The sequence below is a fragment of the Notolepis coatsorum genome, assembly GCF_963971535.1.
Source record: "Notolepis coatsorum genome assembly, chromosome: 13".
NCBI lineage: Eukaryota > Metazoa > Chordata > Actinopteri > Aulopiformes > Paralepididae > Notolepis > Notolepis coatsorum.
In genome coordinates, this window is record NC_140177.1 from 75329098 (window position 1) to 75342289 (window position 13192).

Sequence of the window (13192 nt, forward strand, 5' to 3'; positions counted from 1 at the left end):
TGAGAATCTGGTTTTAAGTTTTTTACTGCATCCTAGTTGATTATTGAGTAATTTCCAAAGTTCACGTGGTTTGTTTTTGTTTTCCTCAGTTTTGTCATTGATGAAATTCTTTTTTGCAGTTTTGATCATGGAGTTTACGTCGTTTCTTAGTCTGTTTCTTTCTAGTTTGAGTTCAGTCACGTGGGCTTGGAGTTCACTGCTCGTGCTTTTAGTAAGCTTTGACTGACTTTTACGAAACTCAGAGCATTTTTTGTCTCTGGTTTTCATAGCGGCCAGTATTTCGGAGTGCATCCACGGCTCAGCGCGATTTTTTACCCTGGTGGTTCTTAGGGGAGCCATGTCGTTTAGTATTGCTGAGAATTTGGTTTTGAAACCTAGCCATGTTTCGTCAACCAGTGTACCATTGAGTTCATCTGACCAGTCCAGACTCTCCAGTTCAAGGTTGAAGGCCTCGCTAGAGTAGGTTTTGAGGTCTCTAGATGTGACTGTTTTGTGGCAGCCAGCCTCACCGGCTTGGGAATACACTAGACTTAGTTATAACAACAACTGGGCTAAGCATAACAAATATCTCAATAACTGAATTACCTCTCTCCGACCATCACTGTATATTTTTTGATACTCAAATAACCCTTACTAAAACAAAAAAAGAAATCATAGTTAAAAAGAGGCTCCTAAACGACAAAGCTGAATCAAAGTTCATTGATCTTATCAGACTACATGAACCACACAATCATGATAGCTCTCTAAATGAAATGGTAGAAAATCTCAATGATGCAATGTCATCTATATTAAATTCTGTCGCCCCATTAAAAACGAAAAAGAAGAAAACTAGAGCCTCGCCCTGGTTAAACTATAATACGGTCAACGAAGAAAAAAGGAAATGTCGTGCAGCGGAGCGAAAATGGAGAAAAACAAAAACCACCATATGCTGTGATATATACAAAGATGCTTTAACTGCTTATAATAAAACCATCCGCTTAGCAAGGAAAGATGACTTCTCTAAAATCATTACAGAAAATGCTGGAAACTCCAGAATCCTCTTTTCCACTATTAATGTACTACTCAACACTGCCCCTACACCTCCTCAGTCATCAACGGTTAAGTGTGAAGAACTTGCACTATTCTTTAACAACAAAATAACCTTGATCAGGGCCAGCATTACTCATGATGGAAATAAAGTTGATTGCGGCAAACAGTGCAATGTAACCATGAGAAGTTTCACATGCATCACATTAGATGTACTCTGCAAAACTGTCTCAGAATGTAACTCCTCCACCTCAGACATTGACCCTATACCTACAGCTTTCTTCAAACAGGTATTTAATAGTGTTTCAAGCCCTGTGCTAGATATCATAAACACTTCCCTTAGGACTGGTATTTTCCCGGATGCCTTTAAAACAGCAGCTGTAAAGCCATTACTAAAAAAACCTAACTTGGATAGTAATGAAATGGCAAATTATCGTCCAATATCCAACCTACCATTCATTAGTAAAGTACTTGAAAAGATAGTTTCAGTTCAAATAAATTCCTTTCTTGAAGAAAACAACATCTTAGAAGAATTTCAGTCAGGATTCAGAAAATATCATAGCACTGAAACTGCCCTCACCAAAATAATCAGTGACCTCAGACTAAACTCTGACGAGAATAAGATCTCCATCCTTATCCTGTTAGATCTCAGTGCAGCATTTGATACAATCGATCACGATATTCTAATCGATCGTCTTGAAAACCATGTCGGTTTCTCAGACCATGTGCTGGGCTGGTTTAAAACATACATCAGAGTGAGGAAATTCTATGTTAAACTAGGAGATCACATGTCAAGTTCAAGTTTCAAGTTTCTTTAATAGTTGTCATACAGAAGTACAGAATACTTTTGTACAAAATGCTTCTTACTGTTGCGCTCCAGAGACTGTGCATGACAAGATAAGTATGAAATAAAAACATAGTAAAAATTAGAAGTAAAAAAGAGGTCACAGTGTTCAGTTTAGACATATGTACAATGTTCGTAGACGTAGTTACCATACAATATACAATACTGTGCAGTGTACTAATATACAATACTATATAGTGCAAGGCATAAATGGACGAGGTGCAGTTTAGGTACAATTCACAGTAGGTGTACGAGTTGTAGTGCAAATCCTTTATCAATAAATATAAAGTGTAAGTGTGTTTGTGTGATCTAAAGTGTGGAGAGTGGGTGCTGCAGTGTGTTGTTTGTTTGAGTGAGTGTGTGCGTGTGGGTGTGTGTGCTGTGTGCATTTGATGGTTGTTGCATAGTGATTATTGTTCGTTTAGCGATTATTGTTCGTTTAGCAGCCTGATGGCCTGGGGATAGAAGCTCCTTCTGAGTCTTTCTGTGCTCGCCATAAGACTCCGGTATCGCTTGCCTGACGGCAGCAGTTCAAAGAGGCAGTTGTTCGGGTGGCTCGAGTCCTTAATAATTCTCTTAGCCTTCCCCTTGCACCGCTTGTTGTAAATGTTCTGGAGGGTGGGAAGCCCCCCTCTAATTGTGCGTTCGGCTGAACGTGTCACTCTTTGTAGTCTGCTACGGTCTTGTGCAGTGCTATTCCCAAACCAGGAGGTGATGTTGCCGGTCAGGATGCTCTCTATTGTACATGAGTAGAAGTTCCTAAGGATCTTCTGACTGACTTGGAACTTCCTTAGGCGCCTGAGGAAGTAGAGGCGTTGTCGTGCCTTCTTCACAACACTGTCAATGTGTGTGGTCCATGTCAAGTCCTCGGATATGTGGGCTCCGAGGTACTTGAAACTGTTCACTCTCTCAACTGGTGCCCCGTCGATGCTGAGGGGGCTGTAGTCCTTGACCCCCGACCTCCTGAAGTCCACAATCATCTCTTTTGTTTTGCTGACGTTCAGGGAGAGGCAGTTCTCCTGACACCACTGTGACAGGTTCTCTACCTGTCACCTGTCTGATATATACGACAACAACTATGGAGTTGCACAAGGGAGTTGCTTAGGTCCTTTACTCTTCTCCCTTTACATGTTACCGCTGGGTGATATCATCAGAGAACATAATGTAGATTTCCATAGCTATGCGGATGATACACAACTGTACATATCTGCTGAACCAAATGATACAGCGATTAGCTCCATTACAGACTGCTTACTGGCAATAAATAAATGGATGAGTAAGAACTTCCTGAAACTAAACGAGAACAAAACTGAAATTCTAATTATCGGCTCCAAAACTAAAAAAGAAACATTAATAAAGAACCTGGGGGGACTAACCCCTTGGATCAAATCTGAGGTCACTAGTCTTGGGGTTATCATAGATTCAGAACTGAACTTCAATTATCATATTAGCAAAGTGACGAAAACATCGTTCTTCCATCTCAGAAATATAGCAAAAGTACGACCATTTATTAATCAGAACGATGCTGAGAAGCTAATTCATGCATTCATATCTAGCCGGTTAGACTACTGTAATGCACTTTTCACAGGTCTCCCTAAGAAAACCACAGAGAGGCTTCAGCTAATCCAAAACTCTGCAGCCCGACTGCTAACTAGAACCAAAAGGAGAGAGCACATTAGTCCAGTCCTAGCCGCTTTACACTGGCTTCCTGTAACATTTAGAATTGACTTTAAGGTCCTTCTCCTTACATACAAAGCTCTAAATGGACAGGGACCTAGCTACATCGCCAACACTCTAATAAATTACACACCAGCAAGAACACTGCGATCATCAGCTGCTGGACTACTAGAGGCTCCCAGAAGCAGTCAAAAGAGGATCGGTAATGCAGCCTTTATCAACTATGCCCCAAAACTATGGAACAAACTACCCCAAAACATCAGGGAAGCCAACTCGCTAGACATCTTTAAAAGACAGCTTAAAACCTATCTCTTTGCTCAGGCATTTCACTGATAGATATCTGCTACCACCTAGTGGCAAGAGGAAACATCAGGGATATCCTGACAACTTGTATTTATTCTTACCCTGCCTACTCTTTTACACTGCCTATCAAATGTATGTGTCGGTTATTGCACTTTTTACTTCTTACTGATGACTATTTTTAAACTGAATCATTTTAAACTATTCTTATTTGCTAGATCCAAATGTGAAACACTGATTATTTATGACTTTTTAAACTGAATCATTTTATTCTTATTATTTGATCCAAATGTGAAACACTGTGATTATTTGTTCATGAATTACAGGAGTATTACTGAATAGAGAGCCTATTAGGATGCTAGATCCTAATGTGAAACACTGTGATTTGCCATATCTTGCTATGCTCGCTCATGCCTGTATTTTTTATGTCCGTTCTATTTTATAATTTTTTGACTATTTTTAAACTGAATCATTTTAAACTATTTTTACTATTTGTGTTACTGAAAACTGTAAGCGGAGAGCCTATTGGGATGCTAGATCCTAATGTGAAACACTGTGATTCTACCTGTCTATCTTTTTATGCTCGCTTATCTGCCTGTATTTTTTGCTGTTGTGAAGCACTTTGAACTGCAACCTCTGTATGAAAAGTGCTATACAAATAAAGTTATTATTATTATATTATTAAATATATTTAATATAACTCCTTTGACCTTGTCTGGTCTTTCCAAAGACCCAAGAGATGGGACAGTAATATATATATTTGTGGAAAAGGCTTCCTCTTGTCTAGTATATTACACTTTTATACTAAACATGTAAAGGTAACACATTTGGTACAGATTGATCTAGTATGAATCGGTACTCTGTAGTACCGATGTAATTCGGTCAATACCCTTAAAAGTACAGAGTTCTGTACCCAACCCTGACAGAAACCACTTTTTCATTTCCGTTACCGATTCAAAGTACCGTACTCAACTTTAAATACTGGCTCATGCAGAGCTGCGATCCAATCCAATACTTTTACTGAACAATGAAAACGTATTACATACTGGGGCCAGGATTGTGATAAATAGTAATTAGCTAGATCTAACGTTCTTGTGTGTGAAAAAGGCCTGATCTTGATCTGATGTCCACTACCAGACCAGTATACGTATTGGTGTAGACCTACCTGGGGCTGTGGCTGACGGTCTCTGGGGAAGATGCAGCATGGTCTGGGGAGGCACTCTGCTTGACTGGCCGCTGAAGGAGCCCCTCTTGCGGGAAGACAATGCTGGGAGAGTCTCCCGACTGTGATGCAGGGAGATACGGATGATAATCTAGTCAGTCTATGTTAGAACGCCAGCACCGCTTCAATCACTACATTAATTTCATATTGGGTGCATGCTGTTGATACAACTGGATGAACGATAAACTTTGGGTAAACATGAGGTCGCCATAAATGACCGTGACCAATTTGGTAATATTAATTAATAACAAATCATGGGTCTTCTACCTTCATGTTACCAAACCTATAATAATACATGCAAGTTTCTTCACACTACCCATTTGTACTAGAACAGCCTTCGCTCAATATAATGAAAGATCCTTTACCGCCTCTTTGTCCTCATCTGACCAGTGTAAGGCCATGTCATTGGTCAGCTCCATGGTACCCATGTTCAAGGAATCTTCAGGAATGTCATTTACGTGTAGCTCTTCTTCACGTTCTAAGGCAGATGGAATCATCAGCAAAGAATGTTACCCACGAGATCAACCCATAAAATAAGCTCCAGCTGCCAATTTTGCAGTTTTTATAAACACTAGGAAATCAATCATCGTACCCAACTTCGAAGGCGTGGCAATCATGCCTACGTGGTTGGGTGACAATTCCATGTCTTCTTCATTTTGAAGAATCACTTTACCCTGCAATCCAAATGGAACAGGAGTGAATAATAAATTATATGATATAAATAGGTCATGGTTGGAATAAAAATAATAATAATAAATCTAATAGCACGAAAATAAGTGGAGAACATTATGTTTTCCTCAGAAAAACTGCTTCTTCTGAAGCATCCAGCCTCAACTTGCCTTTTTAGGGCACCCAGAGGCATCCTTACTCTCCTGGTTGAAACGGTTTGAACTGATTGGAGAACCCCCTCCACCGCTGGACTCCCTGTCCTCTGTGGCTAAAAGAGCAGTTTTGTTACCTGTATCATGGCACATGCTTTTATTGTGGCTACTGCTCATGAATACTGGACTCGGACTTGGCTCTGTCTCACGGCCTTCTCTTTGGTCAGTCTCCCAGAACACGGGACCTTTGGGGCCCTTTGGGCCTTCCGAGAGGCCAGGGTCCTGAGGAGTCACTGGGCTTTTGGGGAATGTCGGGCTCTTGGGTTGAGAAGTCTCCTGAGATGAGGTAAAACTCTCCTGAGAGCACAAGACATTCCCTGAGGTGTTGCAGGCAGACACAAGCTGCTGGCTTAGCTTGGGAATGACGAGTCTGCAGACCAATGAGGGCGATTCCTGGGGGAAGACTGGGGACGTACGGAGCTCTGAAGAGTCGACCTGGGTCGAGTCGCAGTCCTGGGAGTCAATGTTGGGGGCGGGGGAATAAATCAAACATACAGTACATCAGCAAAACCATATACAGAACGTCTATACAGGTACATATATACAGCACACCTAATGCACAAGACATGTACACATTACAGCCTCTTCCTGAAAATGTACAGTAAAGTGAGTTTTCTAGTCACTGTCTCAATATGGCAAACTAGCAAGACGCACATCTCTATCTTCCATCTGACCAGCTGTTCATATCCTGTGGCACTGAAAAGCGCTATCAATGCTTCCCTACTTTGGCATATACAGTATCTGTAGATGTACTACGGATCAGAACTAGGGATGCCCCAATAATGTTTTTTTTTGCTGTGGATACCGATCGTCGATTGTCTGAGCCATATCAGCCAATACACTGCCGATACCAATATATATATTTGTTTTTCTCCGTTATAGCAGCTGGTATAGAAGTATTATAGGTCAGTTTACATTGCAGACGGCATTTGTTACATCTGTCTCAGACACTTTGTTTTAGGTTAGTTAGCATGTGACAATGAAACCAACTCCGCTGAGAATTGGCTCACGTTTTCTTTTTTGCCTCATCAATCGTTTTTTTTTGCAATCGGCATCTAGAAAGCATGATCGGAATTCCCAGATTTCATACAGAAAATCTGCCGATAACGATAGCTGGCTGGCCAATCAGGGCCCATAATAGTCACTAGGGTTGGGTACCGAACTCTGTACTTTTAAGGGTACCGATCAAATTACATCAGTACTACAGAGTACTGATTCACACTAGATCAATTGGTAGCAGATTTCTGTACCTTTACATGTTTAGTATAAGAGTGTAATATTACTAGACAAGAGGACGCCTTTTCCATAAATATATTACTGTCACGTCTCTTGGGTCTTTGGAAAGACCAGACGAGGTCAGAGGAGTTTGATCATTATTTACTGAGGATGGCCAGATAATGTTGATATTTAAACATCATGTGATTTATTTTGTGTGGTGTTACAATAAATAGCTAAATGTTCTAAATAAATAACAATGTTGATATTGAGAAGTTTGGACTTATTATTTATTTATTATTTCTTTGTTAAGTACAGAGAGTCTTTGTTAACAGAGAGTGTTAAGTACAGAAAAAAAGTACCGTTGGGTACTGATACCGAATTCCAGGAACTGGTACAGGTACCGGTTCAAATGTGAACGGTACCCAACCCTACTAGTCACAACACAAGGCAGCAGCTCTCCGCCACTAACCTGCGTGGACCGCGAAGGCACCGAGGCAGAGTGTGAGCTGATGGGCGACGCCTGAGTGTAGACCATCTGGGTCTGAGAGAGGTCAGGCATCTCCGGCAGGGGGCTTCCCTCTTTCCTTCTGCCCCTCCTCTTCACGTCATCCTGCTGCTCCCCTGCTCCCCTGAGGCCCGGCTCCACGCCGCTGCTCCCTCCCGCGGTGCCCTCCTCCCTGGCGGACGCCCCCGTCAGGTCCAGGTAGGACAGTTTCCGTCTGGAGGGCAGCGTGCTGGTGTCCGAGTCCATTGGCGGGCTTTGACTTTGGGAGGGCGTCTGGCTAAACATCTACGGGGGAGGAAAATACGTTTATACTGCATACTCTTTCTAAACCTGGTGGTAAAAAACTCTAACCCTGACTAACCTTACTGTCATGCACTTGTCCTAATAAACTAACCTACACTGTAGCACTCAACACTTTGATGAACATTGTTACTCAGCTGATAGAGTTGTACCTTTCCTGCTGTCTTGTTGTACAGAACTTGTAAGTCGATTTGGATAAAAGTGTCAGCTAAATGACTAAATGTAAATGGTGCTGGGCAAGAACATTACCACCACTGCTAGAGAAAAGGGGAAGTAAGAAATGAATTTTTTATACAGAACAATGTCCCAAAAAACACAACTATAGGATTGATGTTTATTATTAGCATTATTAGCATATTATTAGCACATAGGAAACGCTGCTATAAGCAAATAAACAAATAAAGAAACAATAAAGAATAAAGAAACACATAGGTTTGAACCATTCAAATATCCATTATTGCACATTATGTCCACAAGAGGGCAAAGCAATATAACGGGACACATAACTAGTATGGCTGTTACAAAGGATCAGATTAAACCGAACATATATATTTATTGATTGATATATATTGCATAGTATTTGTATATCGTTTGATATCCCTTGTATATTCCTTGTACATATACACGGAATATCCCTTTAGCCTAGTACGGACCATGATGTTTCGTTCTCCTATTGGACAGCGGTCCACAGGCGCCAGGGCCATGCCTCCAGAGTCAGGTTCAAGGCTACCGTCAAGACATGTCTGTACATGCCCGGCCTTGCCCAGGAATACGAGACAGAAATGAGGTTGGCACTAGATTGTTCGCCGTGCATATAAATATGGCGCAGGTGAATACAGAAGTAGAGTTACCCAATAAGTTGAAGCCTCACCCACGATACTCCGTGCGGTGAAGTATGGCCTGTTTGGCCCCAAATAGAGCATTGAGACCGCGTGCGAATTCATAACTGAATTGTCAGAGTTTGGCGCTATACCGTCGAGTGCGACATATTTCTATTAAGTCAGTAATAGTCTATTTGTGTATAGTGTATCGTGCGGCTAAAGTTCTACAGTGACCAGCATCACCAACGCTTCCTCGTACCAGCTAGAGTGCTTATCCAGGCTGGGCTGCTTTCATGGCGCTTTCACCCGAGGAGACCTAGACGAGAACCGTGTGGACATGTACACTGGATTAATCTACCCGACGACTACATAGCCCTTTGCGGCTGGATTATATTTGCTTTGGTCCTGTGATTTATGGAGCGGAGAATCGCCGACGCCTACACGTGTGGGATTTACCCTGTGAGGAGCCACGTCGAGTCTGCGCCTCAGAGAGCCTGAGGCCGGCTAGCTTTCTTCACTGTGGAGCTACAGTCTACGGAGAACAGCTGTATTCGTCTGTGGATCAAGAGACTATTGCACCGTCTCCTGTACTTGGAGTCTCCTTAGTCATCGTTGACCAGACTCTCTACTACCGACAGATCCTCTACCCCTGCTGGCTTACAACCGGGAGGACCCTTCCAGTATCTCCCGCTATATATTACTAGTGTACCATAGATATAATTCCCTAAGATTCAGGTTGTATAATTACCTCCTGCGTAACCAGAGAATGGACATTCATTATTGATTTGCCTACGCACATTCCTTTGCCTTATAAGCGCATCCAAAGTAAAATAGAGAAGTATATTATGTACCTTTTGCTGCAATAAATACTTAATTACCACTTTGTGTGGAACCGATTCATTGTGGGAAGTGTTCATCATATTTATATATCATGTACTGTATGGCCAGTAATTAAAGTACATAAAGCGGTAGTGGTTTAATGATACCATACTTATCAATACAGTCAGGGAATTGTACCCCTCAGTTACAATTGGTCCTTCGAGCCGGAGGGTAACTAGTGTAATATTAATATAGTGGTATTAATATTGACATGGCCTATGATGAACACTCCACAAAACGGTTCTCCTAAAGTAGATCGCCCGCAGCGTAGACGGCAGACACCTCAGTACTTAGAGGATTACGTTGCCAATATACTACCTAGCTTTCTACAGGCGGTAAACGCGGAAAAAGTAGATAGTAAAATTATGTCCGACCCTATCGACCAGGCTACCCCGCCAATAGAGGCCCTAGTGGGTTCTAACGTAACTGACCAAGCTCACGGTAGGGACCAGGAGGGACCCGACATGACTTTACCCCCCGCCAAGACCGAAGAAGTAGTCCCCGGAGAGCTCCAGGATAAAGACAGCTCTCCAGGGATGGAACTCTACCCGCTACAAGAAGAGGAGAGCACCCCGGAGATGGATCTCCAGGACTCGCCACAGGAGAACAGATCTCCAACGAGTACTGCCAGGAGCGGATCACCTCAACCAGCGTCTTCCCCCAGCGAGGCGGACAAGATGCTGGCACAGGCATTCCTCGCCAGCCTAGCAGCCTCAACAGAGCGAGATCGACTCCAAGCACAGACGCTTAGTGAGCGCGAACATTCTTCCATGGAAAGAGAACGCCTTCAGGCGCAGCAACGGAGCGACGAAGATCGTATACGTCTAGAGATTAGACGCCTTCAGACGGAAGAGAATATGGTAAGGGACCGGGCCGAAGCCCAGCGCGCCGCCGCCGAAGCCCAGCGCGCCGCTGCCGGTGCCCAAAGAGAAGCAGAGCGCGACCTCGCTCTCACCAAGCGCGAAGCCGAGCGCGACCGATTACAAGCGCAGATAATGGAGCAGCTGATCACCAGGGCAACACCCCCTCCCTCCGCACGGGGTTCCAGGGCCTCGTCAAGACAAGGGTCAAGGGCACCCTCCCCTACCCGATCAAGCGACCCTGAGCCCGACCACCAGAGAGAGCCTATACCCCCCTCCGAACCCCTTCCCCGACCGGTCCAAGTGAGACCCAGCTACAAGGAAGAAACGGTCTACACCGCGGAGAGGCTAAATAGACGACTACAGGATCTAGAGGACCTGCCAGAGGAAGAAGAAGAGGGAGAGGAGGAGAGTCAAGCCCGACAGCAGCACAGTACTCCACAGGACCAGGAGGTCCAGTACAGCCCAGGCTCTACCCCCGCGGCTCTGCGCTACAGACCCCCGACTCAATTCACGGGTGAGCTTGACGCACGACCAGCCCCGAGGAACAGCACCTGGATACGCGGGCCATGGTACCCAGCAGGTACCAGCCCACCAAGAGGCGTAAGAGGAGACTCGCCTAGGAGGCCTCTCTTCCAACGCTCACCGATGTGCCAGCCATCCATGGCATCATACATTGGCACACCGACGTTTCCGGACTTCACCCACGAGAACAGAGCACAGTACACGGAGCTACAGATACAGCACTCAAAACTCAAACCTCTCATGCCTCTCTACCACTCTCTACCACTCCTCTATTGTTCTTGACCGGGCCAGATTTCACACCTCCACTTCCTCCCACAGGCTGGGCAGATTTTCATCTTAAATTTTTATTCGTCCCAAATGTCCCAGCCCCATCAGATTTCTTAGCTTTTTTCACTGTTTACTTATCATGCATTGCAACACTAATATATGGTCAGTACCCCAAGTCAGACTGCTCATATAAAAATTATTTTGGGGGTCTGTGGGCAGTAGCCCCCGACCCCCTCCCTGGGGAAGCACTTAAGTTAACTACTCTCCCTTTGTTCCCCCAGCCAACACCCCCGGAAAATTAACACCTGAGTAGACTTAAGTGGCACACAAGCAGCAACAAGCAGCAGACAAGCAGCAGAATTGGTTTGATTTTTGAGCGCTGCGTCTGTACGAATGTGCTTAGAGACAATGATGTCCGATGTAGCTGATGAACCGTACAAGTATGCTATCCTACTGAAGCACCTCAAGGTGCCCCGAGCGCACAATATAGCGCTGGCCTATGCCACCTCTACTACCCCATACACAACGGCTCTAGCAGCACTCGACCAAAGATATGGACGCATATGGGACTACGTAATACAAGAGATAAGGCATATTGACCGCCTACCCCCAGCCACAGACAATCGCTCACTAGATGACCTGTCTATCAAGGTACAATCCCTGGTAGGGATGCTGGGGGCGCAAAGAGAAAAGGGTATGCACGAACTGTACGCGAACTCTAATGTCGAGAGGATTTTAGAGAAGCTTCCGCCCGCCCGACAAGAGCGCTTCAGGCGGCAAAGAGACCACCGTGATCCTAACGGTCCCGAGCCATCCCTCCTAGACCTAGCCGACTTCCTGGCGAGAGAAGTCAACAGCCTACGGTTGGATACGTTCATGCGGAGCACCCCAAGCTCCAGAGAGGGACCTAGGAGAGCAAACGATGGCCGAAAATTGGTGACCGTCATGCACCAATCAGAATCAGTACCGAGCAGCAAGAACCACAGTACCCCCTCGATGAAAGAGAAGTGGAAGATGGTGTGCCCGTACTGCGAAAAGGAACACTGGTTGTCACAATGTGACACGTTCAAGAAGATGACCGCCGACGAGGTGAGTCAATGGATAAAGTCCAACCGACGCTGTTACCGATGTGCGCGCAGTCACATGGCAGCCGATTGCCGCTTAAAGAAGAGGTGTAATCGGTGTGACGGAGCCCACCTAGATGTCCTACACGACAGTAACAGAAGAAAGCCTGCACCCTCAAGCAGCACAAAGGCAAGTGTTATGTACATTGACCCCGCCAGCAGCGGGGGCGCCCGGGTGCTCTTAAAGGTGGTCCGCGTAACACTGAGTTACCAAGATAAGGTCATGGACACTTACGCCGTCCTTGACGACGGGTCAGAGAAGACCCTTCTCCTCGCGTCCGCTGCGGCCCAGCTGGGGCTGCGGGGGAGCGAAAACCAGATGACGATTCGGACAATAAGAAGAGATCTAAAGACGATAAAGGGCGAGAATGTCTCCTTCACTATCGCAGCAAGCGGGCAGCCAGAGAGACGGTATAGGATCACTAACGCTTTCACCAGCCAAGACATAGGCCTGTCGCAGTACACCTACCCCATCGCCAAGCTGATGGATAAATATGTGCACCTGCGTCAACTACCTATACCGCTCATAGACGGTGCCACCCCGACCCTGCTGATAGGCTCCGACCATGCAGACCTCATCGTCCCGATTGACCGGGTCCACACAGGGCCCAGAGGCTGTCCTGCAGCAGTCGAGACCCGCCTAGGATGGACATTACAAGGCCCCCTCGCTAAGTCTCTTAACCGAACAGCAGCCACTAGCTGCCTCCACTCCAGAGTGACAGAAGAAGACACCACCCTCCTAC

General features: G+C 45.0%; 1 protein-coding gene across 5 annotated transcripts in view; it reads right to left on the reverse strand.

Moving 5' to 3' along the window:
• uimc1 (ubiquitin interaction motif containing 1) overlaps nt 1-13192 on the reverse strand; it is a 54319-nt gene that overhangs the window by 17353 nt on the left and 23774 nt on the right. For all 5 annotated transcript variants that reach the window (XM_084326855.1, XM_084326857.1, XM_084326854.1 and 2 more), the window contains 5 exons: nt 7638-7958; nt 5909-6403; nt 5662-5743; nt 5435-5547; nt 5013-5131 (listed from right to left, as the gene is read on the reverse strand). In XM_084326855.1, coding sequence (XP_084182981.1) covers nt 5013-5131; nt 5435-5547; nt 5662-5743; nt 5909-6403; nt 7638-7958 — 1130 coding nt within the window. The remainder of the gene's footprint in view (nt 1-5012; nt 5132-5434; nt 5548-5661; nt 5744-5908; nt 6404-7637; nt 7959-13192) is intronic.